Source organism: Gallus gallus, chromosome 11, assembly GCF_016699485.2.
Source record: "Gallus gallus isolate bGalGal1 chromosome 11, bGalGal1.mat.broiler.GRCg7b, whole genome shotgun sequence".
NCBI lineage: Eukaryota > Metazoa > Chordata > Aves > Galliformes > Phasianidae > Gallus > Gallus gallus.
This window is the reverse complement of record NC_052542.1, coordinates 19,413,886-19,435,587: the sequence shown is the minus strand read 5'-3', so window position 1 is coordinate 19,435,587 and position 21,702 is coordinate 19,413,886. Positions and strand designations below refer to the sequence as shown.

Below are 21,702 nucleotides of genomic sequence, written 5' to 3'. Positions count from 1 at the left end.
AAACAGGTAGGAGGATACATGGATTTACCCCATCATGCTCTTGCATTCCCTACAGTAACCTCTTCCACACATCTGTTCTTGGAACTAGAACCATCAGAGCAGAAATGTGATGCGATTAATCACCAGGCCACAGCTTACAAAGAGGCAGGGACAGGAAGGGAGGCTGCCTCAGATTACTGTTGAAAAGTCAGTGGCTAGCACTCTGAACTGACAGGCAGTGGAAACTTATGCTAGATCAGTTTCCATTACCTGGCTACCAGGCTGCAATCCAGAGTGTGGAGGTTTGGTTTCCAGTACCGCTGTTTCTGTCTCTCCATTGGTCTGTACAATCTCAGTAGGGCCATTGGTGGTGACTTTCTCCATTACCGGCATTCTCTCAAGCAGGGCTGGCCTGAAAGAAGCTGACATAGTTATACTGTGCCATCTTCTTGGATCCCAATCCAAGCATTCAAATATTCAAGAGAAGATATACGGAGTGCAAACTGCTTCCTTTCAGCTCCACTGCAGGGGCACTGTAAGACTATATAACAGCTTCAGGTGGTCAAAAATGATCCCTGACATACTGTGCCAGTGTATATACATTAAATGTCAGCTGACAGCCAAATGATACCCTTGTTTTCTTCTAGTACTGGACAGTTTTCACAGTGGGGCTAGGATAACAAAGTGGATTAAATGACTGAGCAAACATGGATTAACTGCAGACACAGGGCATCTGACTGCTCTGCTCCATACTCAGTTGAGTCAGAAGGTCAGCTGATCAGCTGAAACAGGTAACAAAGTTGGAAAAACAAACCAACATGCTCTCATAAGTTAAATTTAAGTTTCCAAAATGTGTAAGTTTGGTCCTCAAGAGTACCCTCCTGAAAGGATACAGAAACTTAAGGAGAAGAGGCACAGGACACAGAATCCTGACTACAGCACAACAAAGCACAAGTCATACAGGGAAAACTAGTCTATAATACAAGAAAGGCCATTACCCTTGTGAATCAGGCCTCAAAGCACTGCATGTAATGTAAGTTACACTGCCAACATCTTTCGGGCTGAATGATATTTCCAATGCCAATAACCCCAACAATGGGCCAAGTTTTTGTACTCCGTGACAGAAAAATTACCTCAAGTTCAGAGCACAGCTTTGGAAAAAAAAGAGTCAGTGGATCTCTGCACATTTGTTCCAAGGGTGTTTTAAGATCAGCTTAACAACTGGTAAGGTTAGCATGGCAAAAGCTACCTGCAGACACTCGCTCAGCCAGCAAATTTAAGATTCAATACCTAAATCAGAATCATAGAATCACTTCGGTTGGAAAAAGACCTTAAAGATCATCAGGTCCAACCACAAAGTGAAACAGCAGCCAACTGCAAGCTCAAAATGGGAAAAGCATTTTGGAAGGGCAAGCCTGTGATCTCAGAATTTTAATCACAGGATATACAAAGTTCTTACAACACTTCATAATAGATCAGAGAGGGACTGCAGTTCCTCTGTAATTTTACCAGAATATCCAGATTAAGCTCTCTGTATGTACTAAGTAGAAGATCAGGGCAGATTATTAGCCTTTTCAAACACTAAAACTCACGAGCACTTACCTCATGTGATCATATTTCTTGAATAGTGCGTTATATTCCACTGCCCTCTGTTGTAGCTCCACATCAATGCTGCTGCCGTAAATGGAAACTACCTTCTTAATGCGACTGTGAGGAAAGTGAAAGGACAAAAGACAAACAGCAAAACACTATGGAATTAGCAGCAAAGAGCAAGAAATTAGCATGTGTCATCCAGAAGACACTAAATGACCTATGCTCAAGAGGTGCACTGTGTAACTGACTTGAAATGGTAGCCACTGCTGCTTTCCTCGGTTATCTGTGCAACACCACTTTTTCAACTGCTCCTGTTTCTCCCCAACAGTGAGCAGGTGACCAATATATCACCATAAAGTATACCAGACAAAAGCTCATGAACCCACAGTCAAGCCATAATACAAAATAAGGCTATTTTTCTTCCCAACAAATAAAAATGGAAGAAGTTTACTGAAAGTAAGGATTTTCCCTCCCATAAGTAAGTTCTCAAGCAAGGACATCATGACATAAACTGCCTACACAGTAGAGGACATCCACAAACAAAACAGTATGAATTGGTTGAAGTCTTTCAGCTTGCAAGCAAAGGAAAACTGTAAAAGCCAGTAAGATGACTCTTAACCATGGAAACAGAACACACACAAAGAACAGTTGTACTGAACCCAACCGATGCCAGCATATTTGCAACAAAATCCTATGTGGAACAACATCAAAGAGAACTCACTTGACAGTGCAGGTGAACCTTGTGGAAAGCTTCATAATGGCAGTGAGAGCGTAGCCTCGTGTAACAGATGCAGACATATTAGATATCAGAACACTTTCTAAAATATCAAGAACTTCATCCTCTGTTACCTGAAAAGGTACAGAAAGGTTAGGCTTAGACAGAGAGAAGCTCTACAGCAAGCCTTCCATGGTATACTGCAAAAACTTCACTTGCTTAATGGGCATTTCCTACCTCCTCAGTAACTTTGTGAACGTGCAGCACAATACATGCAGTGTATGAAACAGACATAGATGGATGTCTCGCAATATTTTACTTTAAAATAATGCTTCTGTTCCACATATTAAAAAAAGGGGTTATCATCAAAACAAAGCTAAAACCCCAGTTGACACTGTGCAAGCTAGGTTAGAACCAAAAGTCACATTACTCTGACTAGCATAGCTGTACTACCCAGAAACAAAGCTGGGTATGTTTATATAGCCTGTGCCAGTAGCACGGAAAGGAGTTGCCATTCCCAGGTCCACCACTATCATAGACACCTCTAACTGTTGCAAACAAATCCCCTCCCATAGCCATCAAACAGCTCCAGCCCCAGCCAAGTACACACTTGCTCCTTCTCAGGCTATACCTGTATTGGCTCCTCTTCTTCACACTGACCAGACACCAGAAGATCACCATACTCTCCTATGCACCACGAGGCCACTTGCACCAGTGGCTGCTGTTAGAACAATTAATAAAAATAATAATCAGATAGCTCAGAGGTAAATGCATTCCTGTACAAAAGAAACCTAAACCACCACTATTTTCCAGAGCCAGCTTACTCTTGTTCCCAGCCAAGTAAATCCTCTATAGCAGAAGAAACAGAGGTATTTGATTTGATCAAGAATTCCTTAAGAGAAAATTAAAAGAACAAGTCTATAAAGAATATATGTTTTAACTGTAATCCGTCCACTGAAACTAGACAGCAGGATGCTGACTTACCTCAACATGTTTAGCAAATATGTTTATTGCAGTGTAGTAAGGAAACCAAAGCTGCTTGTATTAGGTATTACCTGAGAATAATCACCAAGGATGGCTTTGTAGAGTCTCTGCACAGTGTAGGCATGCATCTCCACACTATTAGTTATCAGCTGGATCAGGTTGGGAACAGCATCATCACGAACATAACTTCCTGCCTGCAAGAACATTTATGTATTTGAGGAAAAAAAAGTTGTTAGTTTCATTATACAACTCCTCAGTAACACCCAGCAACTGCTGACATACTCCACAAAGCCACATGATTCTTACAGATTAAAAAAACAAAAACAACCTTATCATCCTCAAGTACTTTATGTCTGACTTCGAACAAACTCAGATTTGTTGAAGTACAAAACAATACATTCTTCCCAAGCACTAAACACTCAGCTATACCCACAGAAAGTCATACTGCAGATAAAAATTGTCTGTCAAGAGGATAGGATATGCACATAAGAATACTGTTCTATTCCTGTGCCACGTAAGAATAAGAACACCATAGAAAAACTTATCTGTTCAACGGAAGACTCAAAGACTAGGACAAACCCTGAGGGTACAAAGCAGCTTTTTCATCACTTCCTCAAAGCCTGGCTCTATGCCAAATTAGCACAGAAATTAGCGTTAGCACTAAACAAAAGATGTACACTGCTCAAAAGTTGTTTTGTTTGGACACTCCCTCTGGCACTGAAAACATAATCACTCAAAAGAGAAATTAAATGAGCCCAATTGAGTCAACCAAGTGAAAATTCAGCTAGCCAAAGCCAGGAGCTGACGCCATATTTCTGTATTAATTCTTATAAGTCTAGTAAACTGGATTGGATACTTATCTCTAAGAGTCTGCAGTAGGCAGTCTTGTGAATATAACTTTATAAGTGGTTCTCCCTAGTAGTCGAAGGAATGACATTACTTTAATAAAAGTGAGTCATATGAGAGCAATTCTCACAGCCCACCAACCTTCAAGTGGAAATCAATTCTACATTCAGAGGAATACAAGTTTCTCGGTTCCAGGGTGCCGCGATAGCACAGAAGCAGGACTCGCTTCTTGAACTTCTCAAATGTAAACACCCACACAAATAAAGTAGATCTCCTCCCATTGCACTACATCAGAGAACACACTACCTACCCAAGTTATCAAGCTTTCTTCTCTCATTTGCTGAAACGCTACTCCAGTTCCAACCTCAACCATGACATATGCAAAGAAATTCAGGTAGTATGAAAGTAACAGTCAGGTAGTTAAAAAAACCAAACAATCAGAAAGCTGCTGTTACAGCTCTATCAAAAAACTTTAATAAACTCAGCTTGGAATAGCTTTAATAAATTGTTTCAACCCTTTCCTTGCAAGTTGCTTAAAGGCTACATTTACTCTCTCCTCAAAGGACTGTATACATTGGAATAACAAAGCACAGGAGTTGTCCTGACTTTGAAGTCACTGCAGTAGAAAAACTCCGCTACACAGTCTTCTTGCATATTTCAGAAGTCATACATTTCTCCTAATAATGACTATCACAGTTGCTTTGTGACTAGCTGCCTTAAGTCATTATATAAACTTCAATTTTGCACTAATAGCCTTTACAGCTGCCTCCTAATCAGTGATAAATAACTTCCTATAGAATTCAAGAATTTTCACAAAGACACCCAAGACAGGCAATTTTACTTACCGTTGTTAAGACTCTCATGATTGTGTCTATGTGCCAGCGTTTGGAAGGAGCATATCTAACAAAAATAAGAGAAGAATTAGAGCAAGAACTACTAGCTTTAACACCAGCAAGAAAACCAACCAAGTCAACAGAACCTCCTTCCCCATTTTGATCACCTCTTGGCCCACCTCTTCCTAGAGTAAAAAAAAACAATTCTTTGACCTTTTGTTATTAACATTGAAATGCTGAATGAATATACAAACAAGCACAGCCATACCTTACACATACTTAAAAATCAGACTGTTATTATAATGGCTCAACTTTAATGAGATCATCTCACTTGCACATGTAATTGGGGAGAACACATAAGTGGGCATGCAGAAGGGGCAAAGGTGTAAACACAACACCTGTTCCAAAGAACAGCATAAATCAATAAACTAGACTGGTTTAATGATATGAGGACTGCCTACAAGGGAACATTAGCGTGTCCCGTCCTTCAGCAAAGGTAAAACCAATAAACCCCAAAATCAAACCATTCTCTCTAAGGTGTTGAGGAGGGGAGGGAGTAGACAAGGCAAAAATGCTCACAATTTTGACAACTGAAAAAAAAATAATGGCAAATTGATTCCATACTTCTCTGCTGCAAGGAATATTCCAGATGCACAGTCTGCCTTGAATTCTGGCTCACACGAATCTAGGAAATACAGCAACTCCTTCATCATTCCACGAACATTGTTCCCATTAACAAGAGCAAAACTCAGTTCCATTGCGCGCCTAGGGTAATGGACAGAAAACAAAGTATATTCTCCTGGTGAAGTAAAATAAACAAGTCCAGTTACTCAAATGCACGTACCTTTTGGTTATAAGAGCAATCTTATTGTGAAAGGCTCTCCCCACAGGATTAAATGCAACAGCGCTTTCTTGTTCAGGACAAGAAACAGCTACCCCAGAAAACCATAAACTGGAGTGCAGCTGCAGCTGGGGGAATCAGCCAAGATACCCTAAGGCTAGAAATATTTTTCAGCAGAGTCCATCAGTGTTAAGGTCCAAGTATTCATAGTTATGTGTTGGTCATGTCTGATGCAACTGCAATAATTTATACCAGCTACAAGATTTCTTCAGTTTCAGAAATCTTAAAATTCATTTTGTTTTCCAGGGTTGATAAGCTTTATTATGTCCTGGCAGATAGACTACACAGGGCTTCCAGAACTCAGATTATTGAGGTGCACTTTTCAGAATTCATTCTTTCCCTGTCACAAGTTGACATCACAATCAGACAGAGTCCTGGCTATCTGACATTACTTTTTGTACATAAACAAAGATCAGAGGCCAGTCCCTGACCCTTCAGTTTGAAGCTTCAGTAGTTGATTGTAGAACAACTCTCTCATCCGTTCCACGTTTCCCAAATGAAGACTACTGTCTTGAAATATGGTTTATTTCTGGGCAACCGTAACAATTTGCTATGTTAAAATACATTAAAGCAGCCTCAGTAAATAACTCTGATTATTCTTTACAACTGAGTACTCGGTGTAATCCAGAATACAAACTTGTCAAGTATGGAAGGGAGGGAAGAGCTTTATCAGGAACTTCATTCTCTGCCCATCACTGAGATAGGTTAACAGAATAAGATCCCTGAAGGGTATCAAAAACTTCCACACACACACATTGCTCACATTCAATCATATTACAGGCCTCATTTCTGTTACGAAGTTCCTAATAATGCAATTTGATCATATTAAACTGACAGATAGACTTGAATTAAATGGCAAAGCTACTCTGAATTACACGACACAGACCAAAGTTGCACTGCAATGTTCAAGATGACAAGAACAGGCTATGCTTCACATGTCAACCAAAACCAGGTATGTCTTTCTCTCAATAAACTTGCTGTCTGGGGACTCCAATATCCAGTTAATGTATTGCTTCAATGAGAATAGTGCATTGTCAGCAGCACGAGTGTCAGCACAGCAACATCAAGCTCTGCCGATGGATCACTCAAAGGCTTCATCCTCCAACAGCACTCAGACATGAAGCACCATTGTTTGCAACATGTTTTCCTTAACAGACATCAGCAAAATGCTTTTGTGGCCTTCCATCCAAAGCCCAGATAGGCATTTATCTGTTCCATAGCCTAACCTCACACTGACTCTGGCACCAAACTGTGGTAGCCTGACTTGATGAACATGTAAGACAAAAATTTACCTTTTAGGAAAACGTAAAATAGAATTACATTACATCCATTTCAAAACTTAAAACTCAGCTTCAGAAGAATGACCGTTCCAAATTGTTTCCTACTCTACACACTAGAGTATGTAGTACTGTTAAAATCTAGGTCTGATTCAAAGAGTCAATATTTAAAGGATGTCTTCTAGCAGAAGTATCTACAGCATATCTAATTGGTTAGACAAGATCAATATAAGAGGATAAGCAATTCTAAAATAAATAAAATATATTCATGATGTAATGAGTTGTACAAAATTTTGGCCTGCAACAGTTACACCCAATGCAAAAAAGGATGCAACAGTCCCTATCACTGACACTTGCTTTATGCTGCACTGAGCTCAGATAACCAGCTACAGAATGAATACTGATAAGGAAGAGTGTATTGAAAGAATTGTCTAAATCAAAAAAAAGTTTATAAGCAAATCTGAACCATCTGGAAAACTTAAATTCTACCACTGTATAAATTTAACCTAGGATCATTAATTGAAGATTTTAACATTGCTTCAGGATAATGTGACACTAGTTGTTTGTCTGGGAAAGAAAAGTAACACCAAGCATGTCAGAATAGTTTTCATTAGGACTCTAATTTATGAAGGCTGATTCTTCTGAGCACACCAGCTCATCTCTGGGTGACTCCATTTTGGAAACATTCAGGCAAACAAAAAAAATTTTCCCCACCAATCCAAGAGGTGGAAAAATGTAAAAGCAGCTTCTCAAAAAAAGAGGCTGCATGCTTTCATTATCTTTATTACCTTACATGAAGTAGAAATCAAATGATGCATTAGTACTAGTCTCATTTCCAGCTCTCCAGTACTCCTGTCATTTTCCCATATGTCCTGCTCACTCTTCATCGGCTGTCTCTTTCACTGATATTTCAGTTACCTTTTAATGGAGACATCCAGATCTTTCAGGCAGTCCACAATTGTGCTTCTATGTCTCTGTACTGCATTATGGTCTGTCTGCACAGTTTTCAACAATGATGTCAAAGCCACATATCTGGGATAAGAATATAGCATAATAGTTAATGGTAAGCATTTAACTTCTATGCACAAATACACCTACCCACATTTAATCTTCTTTTGCGAGAAAACAGAGCTCTCTTGTACCCCTCAGTAACAAGTGAGGATCTTCCATGGGACTACCTGGCCTAGCTCAAGTAGGGTTACCACACAAAATAGTAACACATTTAATGATATCCTGCTGCTCAGATGAGCACCCACCCCAGTTCCTGGGCTCATGCCATTTGTCCGCAGAATGACAGGGGTTGGAAGGGACTCGTGGAGATCATCTAGTCCAACATCCCCTCCCCCCTTGCTAGGGAAGTTTTGCTAGAGCAGGTTGTACAGGAAAACATCCAGGAAGGTTTCAATATCTCCAGAGAAAGAGACTCCACCACTTCTCCAGGCAGCTTGCTCCAGTGCCCTGTCATCCAAAAGTAAAGTTTTTTCTCATGTCCTATCTTCATTTTGAAAAATAAAACCAAGGCAACGAAAGTTTAGACCTCCATATATCACACACAAACTACTAAGTGAGTTGCAATTCCCAAAGCTAGAGCCTTCTACCCATATGATGATTTGTAATACTAGTGCCTAAAAGATGTGACTTAATTCTGACAGTTGCAGCAATTCTATGTTCAGATTCACAGAGATTAATGCACAACCATTATTTCTTTATGACAGTAGTATGCAGACAAAAAAAACAAACCAAAACAACTCCTTGTCTAATTTGTAAAGTCTCCACTGTCCACTCGGATTTGAAAGTCATCACTGACCAGGAAGGACAAGACAGGAGATTTACAGAATACTGAAAAAACCCAACCACTCAACTGGATTAAGAAATCACATTAAGAATTACTTTACACACAATTCTGAAAAGCAGAGCCATAGTTAAGGTTTTGACAGAGAAAACGTCAAGAAAAAAGAAAACTAGTCAGTCATGTTTACCCCACTAACAACACTTCCCAGAACACTCTCCTGGAAAGTTCCACTTAGTATAATCTTTGTGCCGTTGTTTCTTAGACGTTTTAAGCTGGGCATAGATGGAGCACACTTCATACAACTTACCTAATATTTTTGTCATTGTTTAATAAGAAACGGCCTAGGATGTTAATGGCTAACACCTGCAGAAAAAGTTACAAGAGGTCAGTGATCAAGAAGTCTTCCTTCATTGCTTCAAGATGACTTTAAATACAACATTACTACTGCGCTTCTTGGCCAAAAGCACAACGAAGAACTCCGGAGCCTGACTAAGCAAAGGAAAAACTAAGACAGGCTCTCTCCTGTGCTCAAGGAGAAACAGTCTTACAGAAGGTTTTGCTGCTGACCCCCACCCTTTTTTTTTTCTTCCTGTTTTCTTTTTCCCTCCCCTCCCCCCCAACCTTTAACACTATAATGTGATGGGAAGTACAGCAGTAATAGCAGGGTGGCAAACTCCTTGGCTACAGCAAATGAAGACAAGCTCAAATGCAACAGTCAGACACAGAAAGAAATGAAGAAAAAGCTGCTTAGCCTTGGAAGGCATCAGGTACACAGGGGTCTGCAGAGAGATACCCTCACCTCCATTGCCAGCCCTTAAATGAGGTCTGGGCAGGGGAGGATCCTGACTCCAGCCCTTCCAGTCACTCACATACATTGCACGCACCTGAGCTCCCGAGTAGGCCCTGCCTTCCCACCAGGTGCTCAATCACTATTTCAGGCCAGGACACAGCATTTCTGCTACATCCCTAAAGTACACCTTCCAAAGAGGCTACAGTCTTATCTAAAATGAACCACAGAGCTTTTTTTGCCTCACGTGTCTTTTACAGAAACTGCTCTAACACAAAAAAGCCACAAAGAGAACTTACTCTCAGTCCACTCTCAGATTTTATGTCCATAATAGTCAGCACAGTTTCATAGAGAATGGCATTTCCCACATTTTTACTTGTTTCTGTATTAGTAGCAACCTAGAGAAAAGAAACAAAATTAGTGACTCCATTACCTCCAAAGTGGATCCCCTTTGTGCTGTTCTACAGAAGAAGCAGTGAAACTCAACAATCCTTAGTGTACCATACCTATGAATACATGCCCCCAGCAACAAAATTCACCCCAGTGTGGCAAGCAGCTGTATCTTCACCAGTGCTGCTGAATCCAAATAATTAACAAATGAAAAGAGAAAGTGTAAGCTCATTAGCCTTGCAGGTCTCACCTGTGCAAGTATGTCATTCATTGCTTCACTAGAATCATCATCATTTCGTCCTAGAATCCTTAGTAACCGCAGGATTCGCACCTACATGACAAAAAGAAAATCTCACTCAATGGAAATCTTTTACACAAGGGCCATGAAATTCACTGCTTGAACAGTGACGAAGAAGCAAAAGTCTAATTTTCTGTTTCAAAGCATAATGCAGATTTGGTTCTATTCTCAGTAAGATCTTTAACAACAGTAACATGCTAACACTCTGCTCCTTTTCTTCTCATAGGCCAAAATTGTTAAGAGTACATCCAGTGCCAAACTAGGCACATTTCTGCAAGACCAACATTCATTGTTTCTTCTTGTTGTGCCCAATGATATTGTGCTAAGCTGAGGCAAACCAACTTCTATTTAAACTGAACCAGGTGCTTTCACTAAGGTAAATGTATAGTATTTACCCAGCCTACTCTAACACAATGCCAATCTTCAAGTCAACACTGCTGCCCTATGCTAACTATGTCTCACAACACAGTCCACAAATTAAAACCATAAATTACTGCTTTCATCATTTCTTACCTGCAGAAAGGGGTCACTGATCCCAGACACATCATGCTCTGGTGAATATCCAGACATGATAAGGTTCTTCAGAATACGAACTAATTGGGGAACGAGCTGCAAAGAAGAGAGTTGTCAGAAAATGTACCTATTAGCTTGTTCCTTTTGCCCTATCTTCAAAGTACAGGTCCAAGAACAAATCTTGCATTGAAAGCAAGTTGTCCTATAGATTCCTCCTCAAAGTTCAGCCTGAACATCTAGAGACTGTTATACAAATATCTACAGCTTAGATGTTTCTAGTCATTTCCTATCTAAGCTGGAGTCTGAGCACCGTATTGCATCTTTAAAGTACTAAATCCACCACAGCTTGATAAGCAATACCTAAAAGGAAACATCCGTTTCAAAAACCCCCCTCTTTATGAAAAAGGAGGCTGCAAGACCGTTAAAGTAGCATCCTTCCAAAACTTTGTTTGGGAGCATTACCACATTAGCCCCAAATTGATTTTTTTAGCATGCATTCCCATGTAGTACATATCACCTGTTTTCACAGAGCATCAGGCATAAGAGATTTGATCTTTTCAGGCACTGCTAGGATTACAGTAAATTATTAAGGATTCCTTTAAGTTTGATACTCCATCCAAATCAACCTCTCAAGAGAAAAGCTTGGTAATCTGCAACACATTCCCTCACGAGAGAGTAACATGCAAGCCTACCAATCTGCAAAAACGTTCCTGGAGCCCTGATTAACATTTGCTTTGCCTTCTAACATGAAAGAATGTTATCAGGACTGAAGATAAGGCAACCAAAGGAAAACATTACAGCCATGGAGATTGGTTGAGGGCCCCTCACCAATCTTCTGTACTCAAATTTCACTGATAAAAAACACCAGCAATGGAGTTGCACGCAGTAGCTCTTTGGCAGCAACACAAGACTACATACAGGTGGCTACACAATTCTCCTGCTTCTTTCTGTGTAAAGCAATTACCCACAGCTGCTCTACATTTAAGGCAAGGCACAAAGCCGTCAGTGGTAACAAACATTCATGGCTACAGCATTCATACACACAAAAAATCCTTAGAAATCCCCAGATGAGGGCTTGAGCAAAGTAGGTTTGCATTTTGAGAAGGCCACAACAAAGATCCAGGGCTGTTATGGGTAGAGAAGTTTAGTGACAAGACCAGGAAACAAAAAGCATTAAACAAGACAACTGATCTAAGCACGTGGCATTAATCACAAACATGGCATTATCTGGTACTGCATCACAAGCTGCAAACTTGTACAGATTCAATGCAAACATGCACCATATACAAAAATTAAACCTTACCTTTTCGTTCTAACACAGAGCAGGATTCCAAAGAGACAGAAGGGACAAAACAGATGAAGCAGGCATTAGGGACAGATCAATGCTATATCATTCACAGCATAAACAACTAAAGAGATTGCTAGAAAAGCAAGTACCTAGTACTTACATTTTGCAGTCACTTTTTTTTTTTTTAAACCAGTAAGACTACCACCTATAAGTGAGCCATTAGTAGCAGGGATGGCTACTTTCAGTTGTACCTAGTCTTTCACTTTCATTCCTGCTCTGCTGTACGCAATCTGGGCAAGAGGAGATGTATTTTACCACTTTGATGTACATCATTAGGAGAAAGTGTTTGAAATCCCTAGTGATATACACTAGTCAATGAAGAACAGTAAACTGGGCATGAAAATAAACAAACCTCTTTGAGACATGTGAGGAGCAAATTGCCAGTTCTGTTTATCAGCTTTGATCAATTTCTCCTTCTTTGACCAAAAAATCAGATTAATTAAAAAAATAAACAATGAAGTTTTCACAGTCTGGTAGTCTTTAATATGGCAATAATACTGCACAGCTAATTACAGCAATCAATGTTAGAAAATGTGTGTTAAGGGCAGGAAATAAGTAAACATTCCTATCAGAGGGGGAATGATGTTGACACTGAAACATCTAAGTTAAAAAAGAAAATTATGTAACATCGCATGCACCAGAAACAAACTTCCATTTGAGAGAATAGAACTTCCATTGGTATTTTTGATGTGAACTTATAAAACTGTGTGACAGTGGTTAAGGGGCTCAAGTGCACACGCAAGCCTTTTTTTGCTTGTTTACGATTAAAACACATGCACTTCCTGATGACACTGTGCAATTAGCTATAAAGAGCAAAAAAGCCAAAAGGGAACATCAGCCAAAGGGGACACTATCTCTTAACTGTATGGTGAGATTCATACTAACTACACAGTCTTCAACAGTAATGTTTTGCAACTTACTCCCTTCTTGGAGAGGGCTAGGCACTCAGAAGTCCCACTTTTTTTCTTTACTGTATTCATAACAAGCAGGTAGTACAATTAAATTCTTCAGTTGTTGGGATTTTACTTTAAAAAGGTGCACACTGCTTTCACTTCAGAAATGAAGAAGCATCAAAGCCAAACAAAACCATGAAAATTCTGCAATGCTATCAAATTCACACTTACCTTTCTAAAGTGTGCAAGCATGTCTGGGCTTCTCTCACACATCTCTGTGAGGAGGACTACTGATGTGTGTAGAACACCTAAAAGCCAGGGGAAAAAAAATCTCTTAATTTCATTAGCTCTATGGAAATAAACATTGTAATGAAATGAAAACAAATCATACAAAACAATCTCTTCTTTAATCTAACACATATGCTTCAAAAAGATACTTGCAGCTGCGCCCAAAGGAAAGTTGATGGCAAAGTGTACATCTTAGATCAACAACTAAAAGTCAAAGGAGGAGACAAACTGGACTTGTATATTGCATAAAGAAACTTGCATATTAAATATACTGTTAGACAGTAACAAACATGCAAAATAAGATTTGAGAAGGGCAAACTGTTAACTGTATTGTAAGTGTTGAGTTTCTTTCATTTCCCATTTTCTCTTTTGATTTTGATACCCTACCCAGCTTTACATGGTCTGCATTGCGCATTCCTTAGAAGTTCTCAAACCACAAGTTTGGAGAAAGACTACAGTAGACTATTTGCTAAAGCCAAACCACCTATCTGGCAGTCAACTGCTGTGTTCTCTGCCTTAGCAGAACTCAGAACATCTCTGAAAAGTAGTTAGAAAAGGCATGTCAGTTACAAGGCATTTATTAGGTGACAGCAGTTGAAAATTAACCACTGAATGCACCCTCAGCAAGTCTGCAGAGACCACCACACTGCATGGTGCAGTCAAGATGCTGGAAGGGATACCATCTAGAGGCACCCTGACAGGCTCAAGAGGCAGGCCTGTGCAAACCTCATGAAGCTCAACATTGCCAAGTGTAAGGTCCTACAGTGGGGTTAGGACAATCCCAAACTTGAGTATAGGCTGGATGATGAGTGGGTCCTGCAGTGATAGACCTGGAGGCATTGACAAATGAAAAAACAAACACGTGGCCTGTTAGTAATGTTTCACTTAACTACTCTGTCTGGAGACGAACTTGCTGTAACATCTACTATAGGATTTCTAGCACAACCAACTATTTTCTTAAGGCACATAATCACTGCAGTTAAGCAAAAGGACTAAGCCTCCAGGGAGCCAAGCACTAGCTCGATACAAATAAACGAAGTAACAAATATTTTTTTGTATTTCTCTTTAAACAATCCTCTGAAGTACTTGAAAAAGAAAATGCATGAAAACAACCTAGCAAAAAAAAGGCAACATTAATGTAAATTAATATTATGATCTAAAACAGCACTGAAGACACTCTTTCCTAAGAGAGAGTATCTCCACCCTGGTAACGCCCGCTAAGCAAGTGTCAGATAATCCTACAGCACTGTGCTAACAGAAGTCACACAAAAAGCTAAAAAGCACACTTTGAACTTCTATCCAATACGCTGCCTAAAGGAAGTCATAAATTTTCCCACTGCACCCACTCTGAAATGGGTAAAAAACACTGAGAGTTCCTTTTATCACCTATGCCATGTAAAGACCTGCTAGTTTGTAGCCATACACCCCTGCCTTCTCAATTACATTTGTTCTCACTGCAAAGCGATGGGAAGAAACAAATAATAATACAACTCAGTAAGTCCCTCCAAATAAAAGGTTTCAGTACTGAGTGTGCCATACGCGAAAAACAGTACAGTCTTGCTAAGCAGGCTCAGACATTACCATGGTTCTTTTCATTCAGCAAGTTTTTGGTGGCTGGCAGGAACATCTCCATAAGTTCAGGCACCTTTCTAATAACATGAACAGCACACAGTGCTGCCTGTATAGGAAAAGCATTCGATTAGTATGTGGTGCAATGACAATGAGACACTGAGAACATCTAGCACAGCAGGAGCTACAACAAATTTATGATAAACAGAGGCTTGAAATGTTTATAGCACATTTTTCTACTCTCTGCTACTAGTGATACTAAACAGCACCGCAGAAGAGTTTGACAGAAAAAAAGTAAAAGTAAAAAAGGCACTGAGTTGCAAAGTAACGCTTGCACTAACAGTAGTTCATTTGAAAGTTATTCACTTCAGAGCCATATTAATTGCTATGCAGCTCTGCACTTAATAAGGCTACTTCAGCCTGTCTCATTGTTAGGGAGGGAGGGGGATAATGCACTGGATGTGAAAAGTGAAGTTTATGTAAAATTAATGGTTTGTTTTCTTTCCTTTGAATATGATCACCTCCCCACAAAACAGTTTCCCCTTCAGGTGACAGGTCCTACGAAAAACAGAAGTACACTTCAAAAAGTCTGCCCACCTTTTCCAGAGAACAGAAGCAAGAAAAGACCCTATTTCTTTGTATCTGACTGAGAATCAAGTGCACTGACTGCCTCTTCCCAGAATACAGCAATACCTCTCAGCACTGCTGTCTTGCCTAAAATCCCATTACTTCCCCCAACCTTTCCAAGACATAACAACTAAATATATTTAAAAAGAACAATACTGCTTATACTTTACAGATGCTCTTTCATACTGGCTAATAATTAGAAGTTCAGAGCTAGAGCCTGTGAACAGGCAGGTGCTCATAATACAATCAATAACCTTAAGGTACAAAGTATGAAACTAGGAACAGATGCCTCATTTGTTGGAGGCTAGCCTTCTAGAGGATTACACACACATCCTTGCTCTGCACAGACATGGGCTTTGGTCTCAACTTGTCTTGCACGCTTGCAAACATTCAGTCAGCATTCCAAGCTGTCTAGCGTTCCAGTTATTAGCAAGATATTCCATCAGTCTCAAGTTTTAATCCTTAACAAAACATTCAGAAGTACCTTCTTCCTAAGATAGGAGTTGGATGTTTTGAGGAGCTTTTCGACCTCTCCTGCAAGGTCTCTGCACATTTCTGAGGAGCCCATGCAGCCAAGAGTGCAGAGTGCCAGCCCCTGCACATATTGCGTGCTGTGGTTAAGGTCGCTGCAAAGAAGAGCAAAAATAAAACAACTGTCAGCATGTCCACAAATCCTGAATACGGAAAAAAGTGCATCTATGTACGGCCACCCAGCCATCTGGGCACACGGCCCAGAAGAAGTCTCCAGATTCTAAGCTATTTTGGACTATTAAGCAAGGAACAATACTAGCTTTGAGTTTTCTATTACTTTTATATAGACCCCTCAAAGAAAAAGATATTGGTAAAACCATCAGGTGAATATCCAGTGCTTGAGCTGGGAAGAGGGAAGACCACAGAGAATTCCATTAAAGTTTCTATAGAAAGACAAAACTTCGTATTTTGGAATTCACAAGCAGGAAAGAAATGAACATCAAGTATAGCCCTGCAGTGACTTTGCAAGTTGTCCCAGCATAAACAAGTTGTAGAATAGGCTTTAGCTTCTGGTTTTGGTTTATATGCACTTTGCTTTGCAGTTTCCGAGTCTTTAAGATTTCAATGCAGTTTGACTTGTATATTTTTACAATGGCTTTTAATTCTAGCTACCTCTCCTTCCTTCCTTCCATTTACTATTAGGATTAGTGAATGATGAACCATAAAACTTCATCTGGATTTGGCAATGAAATAAAACCCTAACTGGTAACAGACAATACATATATGCTTAATATATTAATCTTAGTATAATACAAAATAAGAACTCATGCTAAGACTTACAGACTGAACATAAATATTGAATCGGAAGTGAGATTCATATTTACAAACTAAACAGCGTTAAAGACAAAAATCTATGCAAGATATCCTCCCATCCTGAGCCAGAATAAGACAAACAAAAAACAAACAAAAAAACCCACTACTCACAGAGCTCGCATGTAATCCATGCAGGAATTCTGTTTAGCCTCTGGAAGTTGCAAAATGCAATACCTATCAGCAGATGCTACTCTTGAGGCCACCCACCGTCAATCACATTAAGTACAAGACAATACAGTTTCTATACAGCAATTACAACAGCTTTTAAAAACTGACTTTCAACCAATTTTCCATCAAAACTCTTGGTACTCATGTCACCACAGCACCCAGGCCTCATTCACAAATGAGTGAATTGTGAAGGAAATAAAAATATGGTTCCTGTTTGGGAGGTGAGTTGGCAACTGCATGATGGGAGAGCAGGGGAAGCAAGCAGTATGCAACCAGATTTGTACAACATGCAAAAAAGCAAGAGAGCATTCTGCTTGTAATAGCAAGAAGTTAGGGCAATATGTAAATAAAAGAACAGACTACACCTGTCATTAAAATAAGTTGATTCTCGTTTCCTTACTTTACCAAGTTTTTGGCAGCTATATGTAACAGAGAATATAGCAAGTACATCCTGCTCCACAAGGGTGTCCACTTGTTTGTATGGAAGATCTAGGTCGTGGTTTTAAGACAGTGATGAAAGCATGACAAGGTGGCAGGGGAGGAAGCCAAGAGAGAAAGTAATAAGCTTCCCACCACCTAAGTGGGTTGCCTTCTCCCAGTTTTGTTTAGCTTCAGCCTGGCTCATGTCAAATTCATCACAGCCTTACCACACAAACTCATTTTAACATAAGCAATCAAAAAAACATGTTAATATAGCAGCCTAGTTCTAATGGAAGAACCTCACAGGTATGACATTTCAACAAAAGAATATCTGACCAAACGTTTATCTCCCAGACGTCTGTAGATCCCAAGGCCCACAGTCTTGTCAAGACTTTCCAAGCACTCTGAGGATACAGTGTAAGCAATCAATCTTACCAATACTTCATTTGCTATTACTCAAGAGGCTTATGTTCTAAAAGTAATAAAACCAGACACACCATATATAACCAAGCAGGCACAAGGATAAATCAACTAGACCCCAGCCATTCCACTCCTTCTCCCATCCACCTTGAAAAAAAGACTGTCCATCATTAGAAACAGACCAACCATCCTTTACCTGACTATAATATGAAACAGTCCTGGTTTAGCAGCACTTTGCTAGAAAGACTTTAAAAGTAAAAAAAAAACTGAGGAAAAAAACCCTATCCTTATTTTTCATCCTCTCTTGACCAATTTCAGGAAGATACCAAGCAGACAGCACATTCCCAAGTTGCTGCCTTGCTTCCAAGGAAAATCATCGGTACTGTTAGGTCAATCCTAAAAAGAAGGCAGCATACACAGTCTTGATTGCTGAAGACAAAAACTACAGAGCTTATCAGCAGAAGTAAGGAAAACAAACAGAACATGGCCGCAGCAAGAGATACAGTTCTGTAACACAGGGTAACCTGGCCTACATTTTAGCAGTGTTATGAAAATATCCTCTGATTCAATCCTGTATAAAAGGTACACGGACCTTCAGCAATGCTGCATTACTAACTGCATGCCTCTTTCCTACTTTGTAAGCTGGGAGATAATTAAATTCACAAATGTAGAATTATACTTGGCACTGGTGAGGCCAAACCTCAAGCACTGTGTTCAGTTTTGGGATTCTCACTACAAGCAGGACGTTGATGTCCTGCAGCATGTCCCAGAGAAAGCCAATGAAGCTGCAAAAGGTCTTATGAAGAGCAGCTGAGAGAACGGGGATTCTTTAGTTTGGAGAGGAGGAGGTGGGGGGGAGTGGTGGGGATCTCATTACTCTCTGCATCTACCTGGAGGGAGTTGTAGAGAGGTGAGGGTTGGCCTCTTTCCGGGTAACAGCAACAGGACAAGAGGTAATGGCTTTAAGTTGCAGCAAGGGAGATTCGGATTGGATATTAGGAAAAATTTATTCTCAGAAAGAGTAGTCAAGCGTTGGACCAGGCTGCCCACAGATGTGGTGGACTCACCATCCCTGAAGGTTCTCAAGAAAAGGGTAGATTGTACCCTGAGCGACATGGTCTACTGGGCATAGTGATGATCACAGAATCATAGAATGGCCTGAGTTGGAAGGGACCTCAAGTTCCAAACTCTCCCCCTACCCCACCCCCCCACTGCAGGCAGGGCTGCCAGCCACTAGATCAAACACTACATCAGGCTGCCCAGGGCCTGATCCAACCTGGGTATTGAACACCTCCAGGGACAGGTCATTCACGACCTCTCTGGGCAACCTGCTTCAGCATCTCACCACCCTCTCAGTGAAAATCTTCCCCCTAACATCTAACCTAAATTCTCCCTCCTTTAGTTTATAAGCATTCCCCCTTGTCTTGTCACTATCTACCTGTGTAATAAGTTGATGGTTGGACCAAATGATCTTAGTGGTCTTTTCCAACCTCAATGATTCAATGAATGGATTTTTTTTTTTTTTAAACACAACAAATGATCTTTTGCCCTGTCTGACTAGCTTACTGTGACCATTTCATCTCCCTGTTTTTATTTACCTTTAGACAACCTGCAGAGCAACATATTACCATTCTAGAACAGTAGCTACATCAAGTATGGTTTGCCATCTACACCTCTACAGGACCAATTAAATTTTGTATTCTCTTCCCTCTAGAGGGACCTAGAGGATCATTCAATACAGTACAAAGCTACAACAATCTTTTATGGTCAACAGCATAAACCAGATTGAGAATAAAAGCTTCCTAAAACAAGGGGGGGGAAGTAAAGTACTGAAAATATCAGTGGCAGGAGCATAATTCCAGATCCTGAAGCCTCAAAACATGCATTGATGGAGAGAGCGCTGGTACCCTTACTTCTTGATGCAATTGGTCATAAGAAGATGGACATCCTGTCTCTCATCCAGCAGCAACATGGCACCTAAATACCCAATGCGCTTGTCTGTGAATTTCTGAGAGGCAATGAGCTTGAGGCACTCCAACTGGAAAAAAAAGAAACAAGAATTAGCTTAAACTATTTCTCAGCTAGAAGAGAAAGAGTTTGAACTCTGATGTTAACCAATTTAGGTCTCTCATAATATACATTTTATTCCCATTTTGATGATATGGAAAACAAAGGCTGAATGACCTGCCCAAAGACCCCAGCAAGGGAGCAGCAAAATCGATAGCAAGTCTGCTGTCTTAAGTAACAATCCACTGTTGACCTTCCATTATCTCACATATACCAGGTAAGGAGAACCAGAGCACAGAAGAGAAAGAGAACATATAGATGAGAACCATCAGTTAAAAAAAGTTAAATCTGGAAATTCAGATAAAAATCCAAAGAATATGCCATGTTTGATATAGACTGGAATTTTCTGCAGCTCAATGGGTACATCTCCCCCCCAGGGAGAGAATCAATACTCTGTTAAGATGAAAAAAACAATTTTGATGATTATGATCTGTTACCGAGTAACTAGCTAGACAAATTTTAGATACCGACAGATATATTTAAATTTCTATGCTGTCCTGTAATCCTATAACTCCTGTATGAACTTCAGAAATTTTACTAAAAATCACATGCACTGTAACCACTACAAACATCCCTACTACCACATAGAAATGTACCCTGTTCAGAAGTATAAAGGAAATTCCTTAGATAACATGCCTAGCTGCCACTTACACTCAGATGACTTCAGAGTTTAGCTGCTAACCAATTTTTAGACTTAACATGTTCTTAGTTCAAAAATACAGACACTAACATTACTATGCACTTAAGTATCTCACTCTAACAGATAATCACATATAATCAGATCTCTACTTCCAGACTGTAATGCTATAACATGATGGAAAGTATAGTGATAATAGAAGAGTGGCAAAAGCCTCTGGCTGCTGCAAAGGAGGACAGGCCCAAATGCAGCAGCCACAGACACAGAAACAAAGGAAGAAAATGTGCTTACCTTTGGAAGGCCTCAAGTATACAAGGATCTGCAGAGAGATACCCTCACCTCCACTACCAACCCTTAAATGAGGTCTGGGAAGGGGTGGGTCCTGGCTCCAGCCCTTCTGGTCACTCACATACATTGCATGCACCTGTGCTCCCCTGGGCTGGCCCTACCTTCCCTCCAGGTGCTCAATCACTGCTTCAAGCTGTGACTTTAGCATTTCTGCTACACAGACAAAGCAGTAGAAATGGCTTCGCAAAATAGGTAAAAGATTAATCTTCTCATAAGCACATGCCCTAAGTTCGTTTTACAAATTAGCTAGGGCAGCAAGTAAGCACACACTGCTGTAAGCACATACACACATTGTAAGCACATACAATGGATGTATGGAGGAGATGAGACAAAGCTTCCAAAAGATCTGCTTTAAAGGACACTAAAGGGGCATGCATAGGCAAAAATACAGGGCAGCGTAAAAAGGTTTTCACAGTCCTGCACTACAGAGAAGCCTGAACAGAACTGTTGTTGAACAGGGAGATGCGAGAAGTGCACGCACATCAAGAGAGCAAAACTATACTGGCTGCTGAAAAACTTGTAAGAAAATTAAATTTCATGTGCCAGAGAAAATAAATGCTATGGCCTAGCCACTAATAAGTTCCCACAACTGCACAAAACCAGAATATATATAACACAACTATGCAAGAAGTTGCCACATACTAATCATCTAGCTAGAGCTGGGT

General features: G+C 40.1%; 1 protein-coding gene and 1 non-coding gene across 6 annotated transcripts in view; both read right to left on the bottom strand.

Moving 5' to 3' along the window:
* Positions 1-21,702, bottom strand: part of AP1G1 (adaptor related protein complex 1 gamma 1 subunit) — a 43,004-nt gene that overhangs the window by 5,839 nt on the left and 15,463 nt on the right. For all 5 annotated transcript variants that reach the window (XM_046899523.1, XM_025154203.3, XM_015292600.4 and 2 more), the window contains exons 3-19: positions 19,899-20,023; positions 16,118-16,259; positions 15,019-15,115; positions 13,381-13,457; positions 12,212-12,220; positions 10,909-11,004; positions 10,348-10,428; positions 10,007-10,105; positions 9,228-9,283; positions 8,047-8,160; positions 5,575-5,715; positions 4,963-5,017; positions 3,343-3,465; positions 2,919-3,008; positions 2,294-2,421; positions 1,582-1,686; positions 250-391 (exon numbers count right to left, since the gene is read on the bottom strand). In XM_046899523.1, coding sequence (XP_046755479.1) covers positions 250-391; positions 1,582-1,686; positions 2,294-2,421; positions 2,919-3,008; positions 3,343-3,465; positions 4,963-5,017; positions 5,575-5,715; positions 8,047-8,160; positions 9,228-9,283; positions 10,007-10,105; positions 10,348-10,428; positions 10,909-11,004; positions 12,212-12,220; positions 13,381-13,457; positions 15,019-15,115; positions 16,118-16,259; positions 19,899-20,023 — 1,680 coding nt within the window. The remainder of the gene's footprint in view (positions 1-249; positions 392-1,581; positions 1,687-2,293; positions 2,422-2,918; positions 3,009-3,342; positions 3,466-4,962; positions 5,018-5,574; positions 5,716-8,046; positions 8,161-9,227; positions 9,284-10,006; positions 10,106-10,347; positions 10,429-10,908; positions 11,005-12,211; positions 12,221-13,380; positions 13,458-15,018; positions 15,116-16,117; positions 16,260-19,898; positions 20,024-21,702) is intronic.
* On the bottom strand, positions 6,877-6,963 carry LOC112533310. The gene has a single exon (XR_003077322.1). It is a non-coding gene; the product is annotated as a small nucleolar RNA SNORD71 (small nucleolar RNA).